The sequence below is a fragment of the Papio anubis genome, chromosome 7 (genome assembly GCF_008728515.1).
Source record: "Papio anubis isolate 15944 chromosome 7, Panubis1.0, whole genome shotgun sequence".
Taxonomy (NCBI): domain Eukaryota; kingdom Metazoa; phylum Chordata; class Mammalia; order Primates; family Cercopithecidae; genus Papio; species Papio anubis.
Window position 1 is genome coordinate 157277864 of NC_044982.1, and position 24829 is coordinate 157302692.

The 24829-nt window shown below is 46.0% G+C and overlaps 1 protein-coding gene across 9 annotated transcripts in view; it reads left to right on the forward strand.

Annotated features, from left to right (window-relative positions):
- Positions 1–5055: 5055 nt before the first annotated feature.
- Positions 5056–24829, forward strand: part of HERC2 (HECT and RLD domain containing E3 ubiquitin protein ligase 2) — a 159131-nt gene continuing 139357 nt past the window's right edge. The window contains exons 1-10 of one of the 9 annotated variants that reach the window (XM_031668910.1): positions 5056–5355; positions 5987–6137; positions 8611–8771; positions 8857–8970; positions 11394–11645; positions 13911–14104; positions 17613–17813; positions 18556–18784; positions 18877–19001; positions 20368–20546. In XM_031668910.1, the coding sequence (XP_031524770.1) occupies positions 8883–8970; positions 11394–11645; positions 13911–14104; positions 17613–17813; positions 18556–18784; positions 18877–19001; positions 20368–20546 (1268 nt within the window). In that variant the 5' untranslated portion in view covers positions 5056–5355; positions 5987–6137; positions 8611–8771; positions 8857–8882. Of the gene's footprint in view, positions 5356–5986; positions 6138–8566; positions 8772–8856; positions 8971–11393; positions 11646–13910; positions 14105–17612; positions 17814–18555; positions 18785–18876; positions 19002–20367; positions 20547–24829 lie in introns of those variants that run through there. The other 8 variants (XM_031668906.1, XM_031668903.1, XM_031668902.1 and 5 more) reach the window with 8 other exon arrangements.

Below are 24829 nucleotides of genomic sequence, written 5' to 3' on the forward strand. Positions count from 1 at the left end.
GGCGAAGCACTTCCTCGGCAGGCCTCGCCGAGAGGAGCAGCACCGGGCCCTCCGTGTGGCTGAGGTGGTGAGAGAGCGCACCAGGTTCCGCCGGGTCCCTCGTGGACGCGGGTGCTCCTTCCTTTCTGGCCTTCTGCACGCAGACAAAGCTGGGGCCTGTTGGAGACTGGTTCTACCACTCCCTCGCTTAGAGCTAAGAAGTTACTTCAGGGTTGGTTTCTCGCCCTGTTTTCAGCAGGCTCGGTGCTGATTCCGGTCTGGGTTCTCAGGGGCTTTCCAGTTTGATTTATGATCCTCTGACGAGCCCCAGGAACCGTGATACAAAATGAGACGGATGAGGGAGGATGCTTAGAGATTTGGCCATCAACACCTCCGTGGAGGGTTGAGCACTGACATTGTGTGTCCCTCTGTGATGGTTAGGAGCTGCCGCCCTGAGTGCAGAGAGTGCATTGGTTTGAAGTCTCATAGATAATGTAGAGAATCAGAAGATCAAATTGTTTAGTCCTGTAGCCGGCCATTTTAGTATGTTTTGAATAGGAATCATAGCAAGGAAAAATATGAACTCTGGTCGTGGGTGCTGGGCATTCTTGTTAAGGTTTTTAAATTTAAAGAAAATCTAAAATTCAACAGGAAGGACAGGTGCAGAGGAAAGTGAGGCTACTCACTTTTCTGCCAGAGGCTAGCACTGCTTCCTCCAGTCGTGGGCAGGGCCTTGGCGATCGCCCCGCTGAGTCCTACAGTTCCCTGAGTCACAGAAGGCATCGCCACAGAGTTTTAACGCTGGAGACCCTGAACATAGACTTGGAGTTGATTTCAAAAATTCAGCTGTAATATTGATGCCATAAGATCTTTCCTTTGCAGTCTTGGGATAGGATTTTAAAATATTTCATTGATGAGAGATAAAAATTAGTGTAGACATTTTGCCTCCAGATTCTCAGGTGGTTTTAGAAATTGTTTCTCTGATTCTGTAGGAGAATGTTGATACTGTTACAGTCTTACATGACATTGAAACTAGAAAACATAGCTAGATACTCTTCTACTCATGTTTTGGATAATGAGAGAAATTATTTTATGCTTCACACACTTGGAATATGTCATCTACTGTAATATAGTATCTGAATGAATACTAAAATAAAATATATTTTTGTAAGGTAGTTGTACACTTTAAAACCTCTGAATTTGAGTAGCAAGTCTCAGAAACTTGATTCTAAATATTAAAATAACTTTCCTGGGAGGGAGCGGTAGGAAACGGCAGTGACACACAAGCATGCTGTCTCTGAGGTCTTTGTTCCCGCATCCTCTGCTTCAGGATGTTCACGAACCAGGCTCAGCTGCAGACTGCAGGCAAGCGCTCCTCTGCAGACCAGCACTTGCCCTGGTCATCCTGTTGGCTGGCTGCAGAGAGGCACGCTGAGGTGAGGGTTGGCTAGACTGAGAACGCGAAGTGCTCGTCCAGCCACCGGTACCTGTACATTTCTACCGAACGTTGACGTTAGATGTGGAAGTTTGTAATCAGAGAACTATCGTCCCAGAACCCCGTTTCTCTTTACCTTCTACTTTTGGTGCCTGTTTCGTTCTGCGGAACTCAGTTTTTACTTTTCTTCAAAGTTTTCCCTCATTACCTGTTGCGTTCCAATCAAGAACCGCTTTCATAACGTTTTGGGCTTTAACTGGTCTTCCCGCGAACCAGCGTAGCGAGATGCCGGTGCGCAAAATCTCGCGTGCCTGGAATCGGATTTACTGTCGGCTGGTTCGTTTTCGTTTCGCCGTGATCCCGTTAGCTGTTCATTTCATCTATTGTTTGCTTTATTTTTGATTGTCCGGCGAAAAGTTAATGCTTTAACAGAATGCAATATTTTTCTCCTTAGCCAAATGCGGTTCGTTATCCTGGTTCAGGCTGGGATGGCACAGGAGATGGATCGATAATGAGCATTTCACCAGGCACCTGATGCCCCATTCTCAGCCCTGCCAGCGTCCATACTATTTTAAGAAGGACAGCGCCTCACTTCGAGGCAACATGCACGGAGGGCACGATGGTCCGAAGTTTGTGGCACTGGTTCAGTTATTTTTGCCACACCCAGCTGCGGTCTCATGGCAGCCTTTTCCGGTGTAGTTTGGTGAAAAACAGCAGCCAGGTCAGAGCGACATGTGGTCACTGTTTCAGCGGATAGCATCAATTGCGAGTTCCATGCCCCTCAGCCGCCCGTGAAACCGCTGAAACACCATTTCAACTGGTCGTTCGTGAAAAGAATCTAACGAAAACAGTAATTGCTTTGTCGGGCCCTTCCTGTGCGGCTGGCTCTGTAGGCATGTCACCGAGTCGTCACTTTGCTGATGGCCCAGTTCCCCTGCTTACCAGGTGGAGCCGCGTACCGGGAGGAACAGGTGCGGGTCTCCGCCCTGAACCTCCTAGGACTGACGCCGGTCCCATAAACGGCATGGTTGATTTTATTAGTCTGTCCTGGAAAGTCTCAGGCATTCAGCATCGCGGTTTGTTTGACTTCTATTATTTGGCAGTCTTGAATAACTGGTTCTTTGTTCTAGAAGAATTTTTTGAATTGATTTGTCTGCAAACAGTGCCAGGTGCCTCCAGCTGATTAAAAGCGCCTTGTTTCTGGATCACCTGCCTGACGTTGCTGGGTTCCCCAGAATATCTGCCCTCCCAGGGTCCTAGGTCGCAGCAGTGGTTTTGAGCTTGCTTTCAGGGTCTTGTGGGACCAACTTGTTCTCAGAGCCATGTAATGCATATAAGTCATCGCCAATATACAGTCTGACATTGGTGTTGCCGAAGTTTATATGTTTCTATGAGTGGATGTGGCATTCCATCTATATGTCGCTTGATGGGTCAATGAGAATGCCATCAAAGTAAAGAGCAGTTTTGAGTTTGGCTGAGCGCGGCCATTGAAATAGCTTGTTCTTTGCCACCATTTAACGTGCTTTTCCTTTGTTTTGAACTGGCCCTCTGAGCTCTAGCGCTGGCGCTTTTCCTTTGAGGGCACCCTCACTCCCTCCCACAAGACATTCTGGCTACCTGATCCTGCTGGCGGACCGTGAGCTGAAGCTGTCGGCGGGCCATTTAGGGACTCCCAGCCCGCTGATGCCTGCTCTGTGCTCCGCCAGCGCCCGACGTTCTGCGGAACCGTTCTCCATGGCTGGTGTCGGGTATCGTTCCCCAGTTCTTATCCGGTCCCGCAGCATATTCCGCGCTGTCTGCGTTGATAGTAGCCGGTGCCGGTTTAAATGCAAGCCCAGCGAAGATGCGTCTGCGCGAGCGATGGTGAGCGTGCTTGGCGCGTTGGTACTTTGGTGGGATCCATCCCAGCTCCAAGTTTCCAGGTTCAGCAACCCGGAGAGCCTTTATCCAGCCTGCGTCTCCGTATCTGCATGTAACCCAGAGCTCCTTTATACCGAAGGTGGTTGTTGTATGTAATGCTGTTATAGGTGAGCAGGTTAATTTATATTCTATTCTAGAGTCTGTTCAGCAGGTAATAGCAATGGTATTGGTATTTTGGTAATAGTGATTATGGAAAGCACCTGGTAGTAACCGCTGATATCCTCATGCACAGCCAGCTGGTATTCGCTGGCGTCGGCTCGAGAAAACCGGTTCTTGCAATGTTGGTGAACTGTTTGTATATCAGTAACTAAGTTTGAATCGATTTTTCAAATATTTTATTTCTTAATATGGAAGAGTGAGCTGAGTTTTGTTTTGTTGTTGGCTTAAAAAAAGTGTTCTACTGCAGCTCTCACGCCCAGGTCCCAGTACTTGTATACTGAGGTGGATCGTGATCACAGCTCAGGAGACAGATTGAGACTATCCCCAGGATTACAGAAACTCCTGCTGGAAAATACAAAAGCACTGATGGACGGTGGTGAGTCGCCTGTAGTCCGCTGGTCAATCAGAGAGTGCCGAGGCAGGAGAATGGAATCAGATGGAGACAGTGAATGCAGATCCCACCATTGTACTCCAACCTGCTGGAGCAGGAGTTTGCAGACTTCTGTCTCAAAAAAAAAAAAGAATACAGTCACATGTTCTCTCAAAACGTTCAAAACTGAAGAGAGACAGCACTGCCTGCTCTGCCCATTCTTCTGGTCCTGCCTCCCACCGTCTCCTGACTTTCAGCCCCAAACTCCTTGTTCTCCTGTCTGAGTACCTTAGCAAGCTGTACATTTAGGTGTTTTTTTATCATCCATATGTACTGGAGCATTTTATCAGAGCATGGTTTTGTTTTATAAAGCAACTTAGTATTCAGGTGTGGAGGTTTATGTATCTTTGTTTAGTGAGTCTCTATTGGTGGACACTTGGCTTATTGCCAATAATGTTGCTATATAAATAGGTGCTGAGGGCCTGGTGTGGTGACTACTGTAATCCCAGCACTTTGGGAGGCCGAAGGGATCACCTGAGGTTGGGAGTTTTAGACCAGCCTACAACTGGAGAAACCCCATCTCTAATACTAAAAACCAAATTAGTCGGGCATGGTGGCACATGCCCGTAATCCCAGCATCGGGAGGCTGAGGCAGGAGAATCACTAGAACTGTAGAGGGCTTAGAGGCTGCAGTGACCTGAGATGGCGCCCACTGCACTCCAGCCTGGGCAACGAAAGGAACTCCTTCAAACAACAACAACAACAAGAATAAACAAACACAACAGCAGGGCCTGCCCTGGAACATGTGTGGCACCCCATGTGTGCACTAGCAGTGTGCCCGCGCTCAGCGCGCAGGTGGGGATGCACCCAGTGTGGCCTGGTTGTCACCAGGTTGCTCCTGCACAACTTGATTTCTCTCACCACGACACGGATGCTGGTCTCCCAGCCTCAAGGTAGCTTTGGGATTTTGCCTCCCAAAGCACAAAATGGTGACCCTGATGTGTGGGGCTTTGAGCATTTTAAAGTATATTAGTATTTACAATGCTGATACTACATTTCTTTAATGGGCTCTTAAAATGAAACGCGATGGAAATGGAAAACTAACCTGTTCAGTCAGCTTTCCATCATACCTGTAGAAAATGGTGCGGTAATACGGCGTAAAATGCTTATTTTGATGTTTTGAATCAGCCTATTTTCTCTTTATTTGCTTTGTTTTTAGCTTATAATATCTCAGTGTTACTCCCATCTTTTTTTTTTTCATTTTGCTGTTGTAAAAGAAAACATTTACTTTCTTATCTTACAGGGATCATTGCAAGAGGTCATAGGTTGGGGGTTAATAGGATGGAAACACTATGCCAGTGTGATTGGTCCGTTCCAGTGTGAAGGCCTGGTCAACCTGGGAGTCACACACATTGCCTGTGCAGAGAAGCGCTTCCTGATTCTGTCACGCAATGGCCGCGTGCACACACAGGCCTACAATAGTGACACACTGGTGAGTGTTCTGGGCACTGTGCCTGCAGCGTTCCCTTGGCGGGCAGGGTCTGTACTGCAGATGCACAAGTTCTGGTCTTTCTTGAAGCCATTTGGTTTCTGACGATTGATAAGCTTCTATTTATTGTATATTATGCTTAATGGTCTCAACCGTAATATTATCAAGATTTGGGTTGTGAAGGTTAGGAAGTCCTTACAGTGAAACTCATTGCTAATCATGAGATTCCCATTTGTAAACTCATGTTCCATGTGTAAACTCATTTGACTTTGTGGCCAGGCAGGTGACAGATGAGGGAGTTGGGCCTCATGGGGATAGTGGCAGATTGGGACGTGGCATGTTTTCATTAAAGCGGGGTGTTCCTCCCTGTCGGCTGCACGTCTCTGTCGCAAGGAGTAGCCTGCCCTGCCCCTGCATCGGCTCTGGTCTTGCCGCAGAGCACTTGGAGGCTGCCCGCTGTTCTGTTGGTGCTGGGTGGGAAGGGCTGGAGAGCCGGCCCCGTGGCCCGCAGAGACTTATGCCCCACTTCCAGTTACAGCAGGCTTTGCTCGGGGATACAGGATAAAGGACAGCTGTGCTGATTTCATTTTTCTTCGACTGATGACGACTTTTCTTCCTATTTTTCTTTTTTTAGGCCCCACAGCTGGTCCAAGTCCTTGCCACCAGAAATATTGTAAAAATTGCTGCCCATTCTGATGGTCATCACTGCGTAGCCTTGGCTGCCACTGGAGAGGTGTACTCCTGGGCTTTGGAGACAGAGGACGGCTGGGCCATGGGGACACTGTGTATGTATCGCTCATTCCTGCAGGGGACACACTGTCCTTTTATGTTGCCATATCCTAGACAGGCTGGAGCGCAGGAGTGTGTGCAGGTGTTTTCCAGCCGCCCCAACGTGCAGCGCTGGGGTGGAGCGACACTAGGGATATGCCTCCTCCTTTGGTGATGTATTTAGAACTGTCTGCCCATGTGGAAGGCAACAGGAATTGCCCTTTCTGCTCTTCTCTACCCCAGTAGCCTTGGTCAGCTTCTCTCTACTCAAATCAAGATCCCTCGGCTGTGGGAGCTTCGCCAGAACAAATCTCCATTGTGCTCTGTTCCTTCCTTCACAGACAGTTCCCCTGTCTCCCATAGATAAGGTTGTCACCCTTCCCTTGAACCATTAGGTTATTTTTACAGGAACAAAAGTCAGCAGTTTCTTCGTAATATCATCCTATTCAGTGGAACCTTGGCCAGGAAAGAACAGAAATAAAGAAAGCAGGAATGCCAGGTTGTAAAAATCAGAGGTGCCAGCCCCATGAGTGATGGGAACCCTCTTGTACTTTGCTGTTGTGCGTGGAACTCTGGCATTAGGTTTAAATGAAGGATGTAGGTACACACCAACCCAGCAAGCCCATTTCATGGGCCGGAGGCCCTGAGCAGGGAGCCGACAGTGCAGAAGGTGAATGAGCTCTAGTCATGACTGCCCCTTGTGTCCTTTGAGAGGAGCCCGAGGGCATGGGATACGCAATACCACAGGGTGGAGTTGAGGGCATCATTATTACAGCATCCGCTGGGAAGATCCCAAACTGGGAGAAAAGCAGAGTGATGCGTGATCGGTGGTACATGTATGCTACTCAGCATCGTTCAACCCTGACAGTGTTGTAAGTGATTCAGACAAAATGTAAAACGAGTGAAAACAAAAGTTCGATCTCCATGGAATTTATAGCTGTTACTTCCTACACTGGATCCTAAGGGGCTGATTGGCATGGGTACACGGACTTGAAAGGCATTGAGGTACAGGACAGGCAGGCGTCTGCTTATTTCTTTAGGTATTACTGACTTTGTATGTACATTCCATAGTAAAAGCAATTCTCAGTGGAGAGTAAGTGCTAGAATGTGAGTAACTTATCCCTTATTCTAGGACTTCAAGGAAGAAGAGATCAGTGCAGATGGCAGAAGCTGAGATAACCTTTGGGAAGCTGAAACTTGCTGAATAAGGGAGAGGTTGTACTGGTAGAAAGTCATTGGACTGTCACAAAAAGTGCCTGTGCCACTGCAGTGTATTTTGGTGACTAGTAGGTCACAAAGTGAGTAAACCATGCCTTTGGAGAGGCCTGGCTTCTATAGATTCTCAAGAAAATGTCATCCATCATAGGAACGTATTCTGGATCCTAATAGGATATTTTGTTAACTTTGCAATTTCTTCAACTAGTAAGACTTCTCTACCCTAATCCCCACTGCCTCATAGTTTTCATTTGTAAAATACAGACTGCAGAGTGCTGGCTTTATCCATCCACATTCATTTAACAAATACCTCATTTAACAAATGCCGCTTTTTGAGGCTTACGTACAACCAGACGACGAGTTTTGGGTGTAGAGTTGATGGGTTTCGCCAGTGGCCTCAGCTGGGAGTCACCACTCATCAAGACATGGGCGTGTCCATCGCTTCCAGAGCTCGCTTCGTACCCTTTGAGTTGATGCCCACTTCTCCCTCCAGTTCCTGACAACCTCCGATCTGCCCTCTGTTGTTACTATTTTGTCTTTTCCATAATTGAAGGTAAACAAAGCCATACCGCTGCGGTGGTGTTTTTGTTTCTACGCCTTTCACGCCGCGATGATGTCCTGAGATCCAGCCGCGTTGCTGGGTGTGTGGGTAATTCCTTCCTTCTGTTGCAGATGGACCGTGGTTTTGGGCCATTGTGAAGAAAGCTGCAATGGACTTTCCTGTACAAGTCTCTTTTTTTGAGATGGAGTTTTGCTCTTTGTCGCCCAAGTTGGAGTGCAATGGCGTGAGCTCAGCTCACGCAACCTCCGCCTCCCGGGTTCAAGCGATTCTCCTGCCTCAGCCTTCCAGTTAGCTGGGATTACAGGGACCCGCCACCATTCCCAGCTAATTTTGTATTTTTAGTAGAGACGAGGTTTCACCACGTTAGCCAGGCTGGTCTCAAACTCCTGACCTCAGGTGATCCGCCCACCGCAGCCTCCCACAGTGCTGGGATTACAGGTGTGAGCCACCATGCCCAGCCTATTGTACAAGTCTTTCACACTGTTTGTAATTCTACTGGATACCATGCTTGGCGTCGGGTTCCAACTTAACAAAAAGTCATGGAGGTGTTAGGTGTTCAAATTCTCTCTTCCTTATTTTATAAGGTACCTGGAAGGGGAAACTGGCCTGATGCTCTCATGGTCTCCATTTGGATAGTGAATTTCCTTTGATAACACTAATAAGAAATAACACCAAGAAGAAGGGCATTCATGTTTATTCCCTTCCTCCCCAAGGCCTCTGGAGGAGCCTAAGCAGGTGATCTCCGCCTTCTCTGGAAAGCAGGCCGGGAAGCACGGGGTGCATATCGCTTGCGGGAGCACTTACAGCGCGGCCATCACTGCCGAGGGGGAGCTGTACACCTGGGGCCGCGGGAACTACGGCCGGCTGGGCCACGGTACGTCTGCCCTGCATGAATGGGAGCATGCAGCAGGAGGTGGCCTCTCACAGGACTTAGTAATGGCCGTCCTATCTCTTTGAAGGCTCCAGTGAGGACGAGGCTATTCCGATGCTGGTAGCTGGGCTTAAAGGACTGAAGGTCATCGATGTGGCGTGTGGGAGTGGGGACGCTCAAACCCTGGCTGTCACTGAGAACGGTATGTAGAGCTCTCGCCACCCAGGACAGGGCCTCGAGGACACGCTTGGCAGCTTCCCTGGAGGAAGTGAGATGAGTACAGTGAGCCTCACGAGGCCGCCCACCCTGTCGTCCAGTGGGTGTGGGATCAGTGGCATTGGTGAAGAGACCCCGGTGATTACTGGGCTTGTTTGCCTGGGGCCTGTCAGCTGGTTAGCAGCTGCTGCCATTCCTGTGTGGGCATTTTATTTTTTAAGAATGAGAGCTGGAATGGAGTGGTTGACACTGAATTGTCTCTGGTTAGTATTATTACATTTCTTAACATTCGGCCACTCTTGATTCCGTGTGGTAATTCCTGCTAAGTCTTTCCGTGTTCTATAGTCTGACGCTGCGGTATCTGCTTGCTTTGAATTTTGCTTTTGTGTTTGTGTTCCTAACTGAGATCATCCTCATCTTTTTTCAAGGGTACATGATGAGGTTTGATGGTTAAAGTCACGTTAATTTTTTAGAAACGACGCGTCTGTCAGTATTGTGGGGGTCTGTCCTTGGCATCCTGTGTGTCTCTGGCGTTGTGGAGTCTTTCTGTGAAATCGGCTGGGACCTGTCAGCTTGCTTTCTCTCCTGCAGAAGTTGAATGGCAGATTGATAATTGAGTGACTTTTGGGCATTTCTTAGGTGAAAGATGAAAAATCATTTCAGATACTTCCCTATATGTTTAGGTCCCGCTGCCATTGCCGGGACAGACATTGTCAGAGCCATCTTGTTTCTGCTACGGTGAGTCCTAGAGCAAAGGTGGTCTCCTCTGAAAGGCTCCTGCTCTCAAGGAGCTTTCAATTTGACATCTCGTCATTTTAAAATATCTATTATTGAGTGAGTGACAGACCTTAACTGGTTAAAAGTTTTGTGAGGTCTGAGCTGTGTCAGGATTCTAGCCTGGCGTTCTTTAGTGTAGTTGCTACTTTAGGTGAAGTGTGTGATGATATGTCGAGTAAACTGCCTTGAACAGGCTGCGGACAGTGTCTTCCTCATACTGGTGTTTCTTTGCTGCAGATCTTGTAGGGAAGTGTCCCTGCTGTGCTGTTAGTTTCTGAGGCGACTGTTACGGTAGAAGTATCCTACCCTGCAGTCTGGCCTTGGGGGACAGTGGGAAATGCCCAGGCGGGCTACGTGAACAGCATAATCTTCAGCACAGCGTGTGACAGTGCACCTCTGATCTCTGTGTGCAGGTCTGCTGTGCTGCTTTCATTGACCACGTCATAGTGTATCATCTCCAGTTTCCGGTTCGCTCGGGGTCGGCCTGCTTTTGCAGGTGGAGTTGTATTGGTGCGCAGGCCTGCCCACTCATTTACGCATTGTCTGTGGCTGCTTTCCTGTGACAGTGGCACAGCTGGGTCGTTGGGACAGAAAGCCCACCGAGGCTAAAAATATTTACCGTCTGATCGTTGAGGAAAATATTTGCCTCTCTTTAGTTGTTACAAAATAGAATGTGGGAACTTGTGGAGCAATCTGATATCTTCTCTGGTTTCTTTTTCCTGATCTTTTACAGTTTTCACCTTTATGTAATTTCACTTTTTTGTTGTTGTTGTAAGACAGTTTCGCTCTGTCACCCAGGCTGGAGTGCAGTGGTGCAGTGGTGCAGTCTCGGCTCACTGCAACCTCCACCTCCCGAGGTCAAGCAGTTCTCATGCCTCAGCTGGATTATGGATGTTCACCACCACGCCTGGCTAATTTCTGTATTTTTAGTACAGACAGGGTTTCGCCATGTGGCCCAGGCTGATCTCGAACTCCTGGGCTCAAGTGATCTGCTGGTCTCGGCCTCCTAAAGCGCTGGGATTACAGGCGTGAGCCACCGTGCCCAGCCTAACAATTTTGTTTTTTAGCAATTCACTTTCATTAAGTTTTTGCATAGTTTTCAGCTTAGTGTTCACAGTAAAAATAAAAATATTTACTTTTGCAATTGCATTTTATCCCTTTATGTAATATTTAGTCAACTTACGTAATTATGCTGATATATGCAGTTGGGAACACATACACTGGTACGGCTGACCAGCGGTCATTATGGTGGCAACAGAAACAGGCAGGCAAACGGGAGGGCAGTCTGCAAGCATCTGCAGTGTGCCGGGCCCCAGTTACTGTGGTTATGGAGGCAGTGGGCCTTTGATTCTGTGAAGCAGTTAACATTGAGCCCAGGCTAGTAAGAGTGAGGACTTGGTTTTTCATGGAATGAAAACAAAAGGAGACTCAGCTTTCCCTTTCTTTATTGCTTCTATACCAACCTCAAGTGTCAACTAGGTTTCATTTGCTCAGTGGCCACCCTTTTAGTGTTAACTATATACATGGGTGGTCTAGATTAGTGTGCGTTTTTCATTATATTATTTTCAGTCATTTAAAGTTTTTCACTAAAATGCAGAGTTGTTGTTATTTAAATGCATTTGTATTTTTTAGGGCAAGTGTGGTCTTGGGGAGATGGTGATTATGGGAAATTGGGCAGAGGTGGTAGTGATGGCTGCAAAACCCCAAAGCTGATTGAAAAGCTTCAAGACTTGGATGTGGTCAAAGTCCGCTGTGGAAGTCAGTTTTCCATTGCTTTGACGAAAGATGGCCAAGTTTATTCATGGGGAAAAGGTGACAACCAGAGACTTGGACACGGAACAGAGGAACATGTTCGTTATCCAAAACTCTTAGAAGGCTTGCAAGGTGAGTGCAAATGTAAACTGTTAAAACCCTTCAGGACAATTTCTTTAGTAATCTTTTAAAGTTTGCAGGTTTTATGTTCTTAACCTGACTTTCCGTGAATGGACTGTCATTAGAAACTTTGACTGCCAGCTTGGTATAGGTGTTGATACCAATTGGAAAGTGGGTGTGTCTCTATTACAAAATGAGTTGAATTACTCTTCCCAAATGCAATGTAAACCCATTGAGTTTTACAAACATCGCTACTTTCTGTGGCAGGCACCCATGCATCACTCAGCAGGCTGGACTCTGGAAGGGTTCCCTGTATGTGGTGAGGTTACCTGTATTTGTACTGCAGACACACTGAGACCGTGAGGGTGCGTTGTGCTGTGGGGCCACATTGGCAGGTGGCATTGGGCCCACCTGGGACGCTCTGATGTGAACTCGTCCTTGGTGGGGGATTCCTGCTTGCTCAGTTGCAAAGGTGTCCAGCATGCATTGTGGTTGGAGGGAACAGATGGAAGCCGAAGTGTGTAGTTATGAGTGCTGGCGCCTTCAGTGTGGGCTGCGGGTGCAGGCAGAGAGGATGGGGGCCTCCGCAAGAAGACCCTGAAATTCTTCTATGGTGTTCTCACTAGGGATGTTACGCTGCAGGAAGTTGGGGTGGGGGCCATCCAAACTGTGATGGTGGAGGGATTTTTCTAAGGTAAAACTGGACTTTTCTGTACCACTTGGCCTAGTGGTTGGGAGATAATCTTCATCCTAGTCGAGAACTGGTGAAGGGCAGGCAAGCTGACAAGAAAGTAGGGAAGAAGGGAAAAGGCAGCGAGAGGTACATCAGATGGACTCTTCAGGGTTCTCTCTCTCAGGGGTGGGCGGCCTTTTTCTTAAAGGGCCGGATTGTATTTGAAGCAGGTGGACCTGGCTGTGTTCCAACACCAGCGTCTTCACAGAAGCAGGTCTTGGGCTGCGCTCTGTGTGGGGGCTGTAGTTCGTTGGGTCCTGGTACTACACACATTCTTTGTGTGTTTGCTTCTTTACCAAGTGGGTTTGGAAGTGGGACTTTTAAGTGAGACTTGCCAGTTCCTTTCTCCATGAGTTTTATTTTAACGCATGTTAGTATCTTGATGACTGAGAGTTTTGTGTGCCCATACGGTATGTATTATGTTCTGAGCTTCTGAGATAAGTGGCAGAGTAATAAGTTTCCTCTGTGTCATTGAATGGTGTTTGAATTTCATGTGCCTTCTTGTTTATATTCCCCTCCATTAGTATAGGAAAGCTACGATGGTCATTAGATATAGAAATCGTTTACTTTCAGAGTATTTAAATTACTGTTGATAAACACCTTTTGTTGTTGCTGATGTTAACTTATGGTAGGATCCTAGGATAGAATTGTTCCCCTTACTGCAGTGTGGTTTTTCAGCTGAATTGTTTTATATGTTGACATTTCTGAGAAACACCCTTTGTGTTGACCATGTTAGATTTACCAGCAAGGAAAAATAGAATATTTTGCTAAGTGTTTAAATAGAAACAATGTTTTATTTATTTATTTATTTTTTTTTTTGAGACGGAGTCTTGCTCTGTCCCCCAGGCTGGAGCATAGTGGCCGGATCTCAGCTCACTGCAAGCTCCGCCTCCCGGGTTTACGCCATTCTCCTGCCTTAGCCTCCTGAGTAGCTGGGACTACAGGCGCCCGCCACCTCGCCCGGCTAGTTTTTTGTATTTTTTAGTAGAGACGGGGTTTCACCGTGTTAGCCAGGATGGTCTCGATCTCCTGACCTCGTGATCCGCCCGTCTCGGCCTCCCAAAGTGCTAGGATTACAGGCTTGAGCCACCGCGCCCGGCCTGAAACAATGTTTTAAATATTGATATCACCTGACTCTGAGAGAACAATAGGTTTTTCTTAGGAAGCCTTCCTCAGTGAAGAGTGTGCTGTGCATTGTTACATCTGGGATGGGAGAATATGATCTAATAGTTAATTAAAAGCACCTTGTTTCTCTCTGAATGAAAATCTGAATGAGGAGGAGAAAAAAGAACAGATCTTTTTCGTATCCTAGCATTATGATCTTTGTAGGCTGTGGGTCCTAACAAATTGTAGCTAACAAAATACAGGAGTTTTAATAACACACCCAAAGCAAATGAATTGTGCTTAATATTAAAGCAACAGATTATCCTCAAGAAGTTAATATTAAAAGCTCTCTGGCCTGAATGGCCGAGTGGAAATACCTATCTTTGTTGCAGCAGAAGTCCTAGGCTTGAAGCTGCATCTGCATCCCTCTTTCCTTGTAGGGAAGAAGGTGATTGATGTGGCTGCCGGCTCCACCCACTGCCTGGCTCTGACTGAGGACAGCGAGGTCCACAGCTGGGGGAGCAACGACCAGTGCCAGCACTTTGACACCTTGCACGTGACCAAGCCAGAACCTGCAGCATTGCCGGGACTGGACACCAAACACACAGTGGGAATTGCCTGTGGGCCTGCCCAGGTACGGAATATAGAGCTTGATTTGGTGTTTTGGAGGATTTTGGTTTCCAGTTGTTCATTACCAGTATGTAGAAAGTACCACTGAGTTTTGTTTGTTGCTCTCATGTCCTGCAGTTGTGCTAAACTCATTTGTTATGAGCATCATTTTAGTTTCCTTGGGTTTTCTTCATGAACAATTATACTGTCTTTATAGAGGGGCAGTTCCATTTCTTCCTTTCCAATCTGCTTGCCTTTTATGTCTTTTCCCGGCCTGATTGCCCTGGCCAGGACTTGCGGTGTGAAGCTGAGTAGGAGAGGGGACAGTGGGCGCCCCGCCTTGCTCCGGACTGTAGGGGAGGGCAGTTCAGTCTTTCACCATCGGCTGTGATGTTGGCTGCGGGTGTTTATGTAGATGCCTTATTCCCAGATTAAGGCAGTTTCTTTAATTCCCCCTTTTAGAAGCTTTTAAAAAATCCTGAATGGATGTTACAATTTGTTAAATGCTTTTAATCTTCTCAAATGAAATGGTCATGCAGTTTTCCTTCTTTAGTGTGTTAGTATGGTGTATTACATAGATGATTTTTACTTTTTTTTTCTTAAACATTTTTTTTTTTCCTTTCTTAGAGATGGAGTTTCACTGTGTTGCCCAGGCTGGTCTTGAACTCCTGAGCTCAAGTGGTCTACCTGTCTTGGCCTCCCAAAGTGCTGGAATTACAGACGAGAGACACTGCACTGGCCTGATTTTTAAATACTGACCAAGCCTTGTGTTACTGGCGTAAACATCACTTGGCCACAATTTACTACTCTATTTCTTTTTTTTTCCCTGAGACGGAGTCTCGCTCTATCACCCAGACTGGAGTGCATTGGTGCAATCTCAGCTTTCTGCACCCTGTGCCTCCTGGGTTCAAGCAATTCTCCTGCCTCAGCCTCCTGAGTAGCTGGGATTACAAAATACAAAATTTTTGTATTTTTTTGTTTTTTAGAAATGGGGTTTCACCATGTTGGCCAACCTGGTCTCCAACTCCTGACCTCACATGATCCACCCTCCTTGCTACCCCAAAGTTTTGGGATTACGGGCGTGAGCCACCGCGCCCGGCCTCATTCTGTTTCTATATTGTTAAATTTGACTTGCTAACATGTTGTTGAGGATTTTTCTGTCGATGCTTATCAGGGATGTTGGTTTGTGGTTTTTTTCTTTGTATTATACTATCTTGTCTGACTTTCAGTGGGGAAAGCTGACCTCATACAAAGTATTGGCATGTGTTCCCTCCTTTTCCATTTCCTATAGGGATTGTGTAGAATTAGTGTTATTTCTTCTTTACATGTTTTTGAATCCATCTGAGCCTGGAGATTTCTTTCTAAAAGATTTTACGCCGGGCGCGGTGGCTCACGCCTGTAATCCCAGCACGTTGGGAAGCCGAGGCGGGCGGATCACCAGAGGTCAGGAGTTTGAGACCAGCCTGGCTAACATGGTGAAACCCCGTTTCTACTGAAAATACAAAAAATTAGTCGAGCTTGGTGGCATGCGCCTGTAGTCCCAGCTACTCAAGAGGCTGGGGCAGGAGAATCGCTTGAACCCGGGAGGCGGAGATTGCAGTGAGTCGGGATCGCACCACTGCACTCCAGCCTGGGCAATAAGAGCGAAACTCCGTCTCAAAAAAAAAAAAAAACAAGGCAAACAAACAAAGAAAAGATTTTTCAACTTCAATTTCTTTAATCGATATAGAACTATTCAGGTGACCTGTTTGTTTCCAGGAGGATTTTCCTGGTTTGTGGCACTCAGACATTGCTTTACTTCATCTGTGTTGTCTGATTTGTACGTGTCAGGTTTTCCTTAGTATTCTCCTGCTAACCATCTGAAGCCTGTGGCGCCTGCGGTGATGTCCCTTTGTTCATTCCTGATACTGATAATTTGTATCTTTTCTGTTTTTTTCTTTGTCAGTTTTTCTAGCATTTTTCAATTTTGTTGATCTTTTCATAGAACAATCTTTTAGTTTTATTAATTGTTCCCTTGTTTTTTTGCTTTCAATCTCATTGATTTCTGCTTTTATCTTGTCATTTGTCCCTTTGGCTTGTTTTGTGTTCACTTTGGTCTTTTTCTAGTTTCTTAAGTTGGAAACGTAGATTGCTGATTTAGACTTACCTTTTTTTGTAATATATAATGATTTGATGCTGTAAATTTTCCTCTAAACAGTGCTTTAATCAAACCCACAAATTTTGGTGTGTTTCAATTTATGTTCAAAATATTTTCTAATTTCTCTTGAGAATTGTTTTTTGATCCATGGATTATTATTACTATTTTTTTTTTCTGAGCTGGAGTTTCGCTCTTGTTGCTCAGGCTGGAGTGCAATGGCCTGATTTCGGCTCTCTGCAACCTCTGTCTCCCGGATTCAAGCGATTCTTCTGCCTCAGCCTCCTGATTAGCTGTGACTACAGGTGCCCGCCACCATGCCTGGCTAATTTTTTTGTACTTTCAGTAGAGATGGGGTTTCTCCATGTTGGCCAGGCTGGTCTTGAACCCCTTGCCTCAGGTGATCCCCGCACCTTGGCCTCCCAAAGTATTGGTATTACAGGCGTGAGCCACTGTGCCCGGACTGACCCGTGGATTGTTAAGTATGTTGTTCAGTTTTTAAGTGTGTGTAGATTGTTCTGTTCGTGATTTCTAGTTCAATACCATTGTGAATGGAGAGCAAACTGTATGTGATTTCATTTCTTTTAAATTTGTTAAGATTTGTTTTATGTCTCAGGATATGTTCTCTCTTAGCGAACATTCTGTATGTGCTTAAAAAGTATATGTATGGCTGGGCGCGGTGGCTCACGTTTGTAATCCTAGCACTTTGGGAGGCTGAGGCAGGTGGATCATGAGGTCAGATGATGGAGACCATCCTGGCTAACATGGTGAAACCCTATCTCTACTAAAAATACAAAAAAAATTAGCCTGGCTTGGTGGCGGGCACCTGTAGTCCCAGCTACTTGGGAGGCTGAGGCTCCAACTTGGGTGACAAAGCGAGACTCCGTCTCAAAAAAAAAAAAAGTGTATGTATTTTGCTGTATTTTGCTGCTGTTGGGTGAAGTGTTGTATCAATTAGATCCAGTTTATTGATGGTGTTCTACAGTTCTCCTAGATCCTTGCCGATTGCTTGTTCTCTCACTGTGAAAGGTAGTGTGTGAGTTATATGCATCTAACAATTGATTGTCTAGTTAGAGTTGCTGTTATACCACTTCAAGTGGATGGAGATCCTCACTGCCATCCATTAATGTGCATTAATCATTTTGAGAGTGAAAAGATTGTTAAAAATGCTTTTACTTTTTTAGATATGGCCAAATGAGATGGGGCTATTGAAATGGGCGGGAAGATTAGAAGCTGACAGTGTGTGACCTAGACACCCATGAATGCCTTTGGACTGGGCGGTTAGAGGGATGATAGGTGATAATATAAGGCGGCTCCATCACACATGCTGGGGACTCCTGTGGAACAGACCAGCAGCTGCTTTTGGAGATTCATTTTAGATTGTTGCGTTTCCTCTTAGAGCTTTGCCTGGTCATCGTGTTCTGAGTGGTCCATTGGCCTCCGTGTCCCTTTTGTGGTGGACATTTGCTCAATGACTTTTGAGCAGCTGGATCTCCTGCTGCGGCAGGTGAGTGAGGGGATGGACGGCTCCGCGGACTGGCCCCCGCCCCAGGAGAAAGAGTGCGTGGCCGTGGCAACGCTGAATCTTCTACGACTTCAGGTATTCATGATTTCCCTTCTTCTTGCTCCTTTTATAAGTGACTTAGGAGTTTGTAAGAAGGCTTATGTATTTTGAAGGGCATGGGTTTTAGCCTGTTCAGTGAAGTATTTTAAAGTAAGATTGTAATGCGCTAATAATGGACGTGAGGCTAAAAAACGTGATCTGGGCCGGGCGCGGTGGCTCACACCTGTAATCCCAGCACTTTGGGAGGCCAAGGCGGGTGGATCACGAGGTCAGGAGATCCAGACCATCCTGGCTAACACGGTGAAACTCCATCTCTACTAAAAATACAAAAAATTAGCCGGGCGTGGTGGCGGGTTCCTGTAGTCCCAGCTACCCCGGAGGCTGAGGCAGGACAATGGCGTGAACCCGGGAGGCGGAGCTTGCAATGAGCCGAGACTGTACCTGTGGCAGCTTTTTTGGTTACATTGTGGCCATTATTTCTGTGTTTGGTGCAGGTTGTTGGGGTGGGGTGGAGGTTGCTGTTGCTAGTTATTTAGCTCTTCTGCTCATCTTGAGCTTTTCCATATACATGTTTATAGTGGGGTTAAAAAAATTACTCTAGAAAATACTTCAGCTATTGTGGGTAAGAGGTTTTTTAGTCCAGTTTTTAAAAATACATAAACTGAGAAGTTGGTTGTTTAAATAATACTTCAAAGTGAGTTTTATTCAGTGTTTAATAAGACTTTGAAATTCATTCATTTTGAGGGGTTCTAAGTGAAAATTGTTTTTCTCCTTTCAGTTGCATGCTGCCATTAGTCACCAGGTTGACCCGGAATTCCTTGGTTTAGGTCTGGGCAGCGTCCTCCTGAACAGCCTGAAGCAGACGGTGGTGACCCTGGCCAGCAGCGCGGGCGTGCTGAGCACCGTGCAGTCGGCCGCCCAGTCCGTGCTGCAGAGCGGCTGGTCCGTGCTGCTGCCCACCGCCGAGGAGCGGGCCCGGGCACTCTCTGCTCTCCTGCCCTGCGCAGGTGGGCTTGGGGAAGGAACAGGAGAGGGCATGGGTCAGGGTGCTGGGAGGGGATGGCATTTCACTCAAATTGGCACACACTTTCTATTTCAGTTTCAGGCAATGACGTGAACATAAGTCCAGGTCGTCGATTCATGATTGATCTTCTGGTGGGCAGCTTGATGGCTGATGGAGGGTTGGAGTCAGCCTTACACGCAGCCATTACTGCAGAGATCCAGGTATGGCCTTGGAGGCACACGTGACCTGGTGGTGCTCTGAGATAGGATATACCACATTCACACATGTGAAGAATAACTGAAAATAGTAAAACACTAAACTTTTATCATATCCAAGTATTTTTTTAAATTAAAATTATTTTATGTGCTAATTTAAACAATTATTGAGATATGATTTAATTGTGATGAAATCCTGCATGTTGTCTGTTTCAGTGAATTTAACAGGTAACCTGTCCATCATGTAGACCATTCCCGTCACCCGGAAAGATCCCTGTGCCCCTTGGCACTCGCAGCCAGGACGCTCCCCTGCCCTCAGAGGAGATTCATTTCCCTACTCTGAGTGTTGCGGCAATGTAACTGCAGAGGCTGCACTCTTTCCTGCGTTGCCGTGGAGAAGGATTTTCAGATTCACTCACACTGTTGTGTGTCTTGTGACTTGGTTTTTATTATTGGGAAGTTTTCCATTTTATAGGTGTAGTGCTGGTTGTTAGTTCATTCTTCTACTGAAGGACATTTAATTGCTTTTGGTTCTTGTATTCTTTTTTTTTTTTTTGAGACAGTCTCGCTCTGTCGCCCAGGCTGGATGCAGTGACCTGATGTTGGCTCATGGCAGCCTTGTCCTCCTCGGCTCAAATGATCCTCCCACCTTAGCCTCCTGTGTTGCGGGGACCACAGGCGTGTCACCATGCCCGGCTAGTTTTTTGATTTTTTTGTAGAGACAAGGTTTCAGTGTGTTGCACAGGATGGTCTCGAACTCCTGGGCTCAAGTGATCCCCCCACCTTGGCCTTCCATAGTGTTGGGATTACAAGCGTGAGCCACCGTGCCCAGGCTTTCTGGTTTTTGGCCGCGTAGAGCTGCCATGATTGTGCTGTGTACAAGTACTTTAGTGAGCATATGTTCTCCCTTAGGGTAAACACTTGGAGTGAAATTTGTTAGGTCTTGGGGTCAGTGTGTGTTCATAGTTTCCCAGAGTGGCTTTGCCATTTACATTTGAACCAGTGTGTGTGAGAATTACAGCTGCTTCTTATCCTCACAAAGCAGCTGGATGCTGCGTGTGTGGGGCGGATCACATGGGTGTTTGTGAGAGCCAGTAGCAGGGTTAAAGATTTTAGGGACTTCACAGAAGGAGGCTGGAGAGCGTCAGCAGAGGCAGCCTGGACCTTGGATCTGTAAAAAGAAGACACTGTTTGAAACTGCACAGCTGAGTTGGGGTTTTCAACAGGGCAGGTGGGGTCCTGTGGGTAGGTGTGTGTGGTAGCACACAGAGGCTGGGATAGCTTCGCACTGGAGTCAGGGCTCAGCCAGCCTGTGTGCCTTCACACCTGCTAATGAGATCACTTGTAAACAATTTTTGTTTACAAATTACAGGATATTGAAGCCAAAAAAGAAGCACAGAAGGAAAAAGAAATTGATGAACAGGAAGCGAATGCCTCAACGTTTCATAGAAGCAGGACTCCATTGGATAAAGACCTTATTAATACGGGGATCTGTGAGTCTTCTGGCAAACAGTGTTTGCCTCTGGTTCAGCTCATGCAACAGCTTCTTAGGTAAATCGTATTAGCAGTATTGTATTGTATTTTATTTATTTACTTTTTTTTTTTTTTTGAGACAGCATTTCGCTCTTGTTGCCCAGGCTGAGTGCAATGGCACGATCTTGGCTCACCGCAACCTCCACTTCCCGAGTTCAAGTGATTCTCCTGCCTCAGCCTCTCAAGCAGCTGGGATTACAGGCGTGCGCCACCACACCCGGCTAATTTTGTATGTTTAGTAGAGATGGGGTTTCTTCATGGTGGTCAGGCTGGTCTGGAACTCCAGACCTCAGGTGATCTGCCCGCATTGACTTCCCAGGCATGAACCACCACGCCCGGCCTATTTATTTACTTATTAATTTTTTTAAATTTTTATTTTCTGAGACGGGGTCTCACTCTATCACCCAGGCTGGAGTGCAGTGTCACGATCTTGGCTCACTGCAACCTCTGCCTCCTGGGTTCAAGCTCTTCTCCTGCCTCAGCCTCCCAAGTAGCTGGGACTACAGGCATCTGCAACCACACCTGGCTGATTTTTGTATTTGTAGCAGAGACGGGGTTTCAAAATATTGGTCAGGCTGGTCTCAAACTCCTGACCTTAGGTGATTCTCCTGCCTTGGCCTCTGAAAGTGTTGGGATTACAGGTGTTAGCCACTCTGCCTGACCTGTATTGTATTTTAGTAGGTGATTATTGGTTTTCATATTAAGATCTTGAAATCTACACAAGGATCTCAAAAATTTGTTTGGTGATGGAGGGAATATTCTGAAAATTACCTAGTACAGACGTTAGGATAAAGAGCAGACCCTTTTCAACGTAGGTAAGAGGAGAAGTTGGAGGGTATGATGATACTGAAAAGTTTTTGACAGAAGAGAAATTGGGGTGTGCAGTAAACATGTGAAAAGATTCTTAGTAATAAGCAGGTGGATGCAAATGAAAATCATCATGGAAGGTTATTTTTAAAACTGGTTCTATCATTGCCTCACTTTACATATTACAGCATTATACATACTACTGTGTAAGATAACTTTTCTTTTCAAAACTAAAGTCAGTGTGAAAGAATGATGAGCCTTGTTTTGTAAGGCCAGACTAGGAGGAGGTGGGAAGAAGTCAGACTCAGCCTGTGAACAGAGGGTAACCTTGGCAGAAGCCAAAACGGTCAGACAGTGTTGTGTAAAAAGGATCGCTCAAGAAGAGCGGAAAAGCAAGATGATTTGTGAGAGAGATTTATTAGAAAATGAAACACATTTGTACCTCTTATTTAATAAAAATCTGCTTTTTGTAAACTTGGGCTCCTGATTTTAGTTTCTACACATAGAGAAAGCAAAGAACTGGCAGGTTGGATCAGGCGGCCGAGCACAGAGCAGGGAGCCCTGGGCAGTGGCCGCAGCTCCCAGCCGGCCTGGTCATGGGGCTGTGGTGGGTCTGTGGTGTGGGGTGGCCCTGCTGTCCACAGCCAGAAAAACGAACTTAGTGGACACAGTGAAATTTTGAAATGGGAAGTTTTAGAGCTAGTTTCTGTCATAGATTTTGGTAAATGCTATTTTGATAAACGTTTTTCTGATGTTTGTTTTGTTTTTCTAATCTGATAATGCATATTTCACACATTCTGGTCTTTAACAAATGGAAGTAAAGAGAACTAAACTTAATATAGTTTGTGTTAATGGAAAGATCTTGGGATTTGTTCTCAGAAAATTTCAGTTGCAACAGCTTGCTCGCATAGATGAACTTCCAACACAATGACTATAGGAGTAAGAATAAAAGCTGTGTTTACTTTCACAGAGTTCATTAAGAATAAAGGAGAACATGGATATTAAAAACTTCGTAATTAAAATGTAAAGTTACATGCAAAGTTTTCAAGTGAGCATTTTTCAGAGGTGCTTTTCTAGGTTCTTGAATGCCTCTCCGTTTTCTGAGGCTGCGTCATGGGCTGTTGGTGTCTTTGGCAGGGAGTGAGTGCAGGGTTCCTGTTGTGGGTCCTTTGTTCTCACGAGGGCAGTGCCCGTTTTCCCCATCTCCTGCTTGCTCAGACTGTTTCCATGTGCAGAGAGACTGGCCTGTTTGAGCTGCAGCTGTGCTGTTTGAGCTGCAGCTGTGCTGTTTGAGCTGCAGCCGTGTAGCCTGTGCTGGCCAGTCTGGCCGCACTCACACAGTTTGCTGATCAGCACTTGAAGTGTGTCCATCGTAGCTGAGACACTGAATATTTTATCTGTTTAATTTTTATTAATTAAAATGCAGGTTTAAAAACTTGATTCCATTATTAGAAAGCATTTAAGTATGTTTAGAATAACTTGGCCATGTGAGTCTACTTCGTCAGCTGTATAGTTTATGAGTCTATATGCAGATCAGATATTTTCAATGCAAATTTCATTGTCCAAATTGAAATGTGCTGCATGTGTAAGCTACCCCGATGGTTTCTGAGGACTTATGAAATAACCTATGTAAAATATCTCAACAATTTTTCTTATATTGATTTCATGTTGAAATGATAGTATTTTCAATCTGTTGGGATAAGTATGATGCATTGTTAAAATTATTTTTATTTTTTGAGATGGAGTCTTGCTCTGTTGCCTAGGCCAGAGTACAGTGACATAATCTTGGCTCACTGCAGCCTCTGCCTCTGGGGTTCAAGTGATCCTCCTCCCTCAGCCTCCCCAGCAGCTGGGACTACAGGCGTACACCACCACACCTGGCTGATTTTTGTATTTTTGTGGAGACAGAGTTTACTATGTTGGCCAGGCTGGTCTCGAACTCCTGACCTCAAGTAATCTGCCCGCCTTGGCCTCCCAAAGTGCTGGGATTGCAGGTGTGAGCCACCGTGCCTGACCATTATTAAAATGAGTTTTATTTGTGTGTGTGTGTTTTTTTACTTTTATTAATGTGACTAGGAACAATACAATTTTTTTTTCCGCCCGAGATGGAGTTTCACTCTGTTGCCTGGACTGGAGTGCAGCGGCACAATCTCAGCTCATTGCAACCTCTGCCTCCTGGGTTCAAATGATTCTCTTGCCTCAGCCTCCTAAGTGGCTGGGACGTCAGGTGCATGCCACCATACCTGACTAATTTTTGTATTTTTAGTAGAGATGGAGTTTCCGCATGTTGGCTAGGGTGGTCTTGAACTCCCATCCTCAGGTAATCTGCCCGCCTTGGCCTCCGAAAGTGTTGGGTTTACAGGTGTGAGCCACCGCACCTGGCCACATTTATTAATACAACTAAGAACATTTTGAATTGCACCTGTGGCTCCATTGGTGTCCTGGGCAGGTGGCTGTGTGCTGTCCACATAGGTTGTCTCCTGTGTCTTCATCTTCGCTGTGTGTGACTTTTTGGTTCCTTTGGCACGTGGGGTCCTGTGTGGGTCATTGATTCTACAGCAGATTTATAATAAGGATGTACTTACTTAAAAAATACAAAATAAAAAGAATAGAAACAAACATAGTTATCACCTCACAAAATTTTTGGAAAGTAGAAAAAGAAAAATGCATTCACAACTTTTCAGTAGCCAATAGTCCAGGCTGTCTTCATAAGCATGGATAATGTGTCCCTCTCCTGCATGGACAGACACTGTTTTCTCACCTAAGTGTTTGTGATTGAAGGATTCTTGATGTGTTGACTTGGCGGATGCAGTTGTTGAATAGTAGTTTATCTAAAGATTGGAAGAGATTTTTGGAGACATTTCATGTCCTTTTTTCCCTTGGAAAACGTGGGTTGAGGAAATCACTGCTTGCCAAAAATAAGCCGTGAAGTTACATGCTGGCAAGGAGCCACAGAATACCATTTACATTTCAAAATAAAGCGCTGTGAAGTTTTTATAAGTAGTGAACCCCATCAGAATTACACATTGTGATTATGGCTCCAAGTTTTATATTAAATAAAATTTTATTGTATTTTATTACTGTCTTTACTCTTTCAGGTGTAGCTTACAAGCTAGATTCTAGACCTGTTTCTTGTGTTACAGTGGGGTTATCCAGGCAGGTTATCAGGTACTGAGGCTGAAAGGTGATGTCGAATGGTGTGGTGAGCCCAGTGAGGGCGCATCCTTGCTGTGTGTGATGAGGGCCTGTGGGTGGCTGTGGGATTCCCAAACCCTGGCTCCTCTGTCTCCTGCTTCGGTCCTTACTCACACTGCTGGTAGTTTTCTCGTGTGAGCCACAGGGCAAGTGGGATTGACAAGCCTGCTGTCGCATTAGGAACCTGAGTTAAAGTGGAGCTGAAAGCATGTCCTCGCTCTTGGTGTTGTGCAGAGAGCCACTTGTGCTCCTGGCTCAACGGGACAGGTGGAGTGGGTCTGGAACCAGGCCCTGGTTTG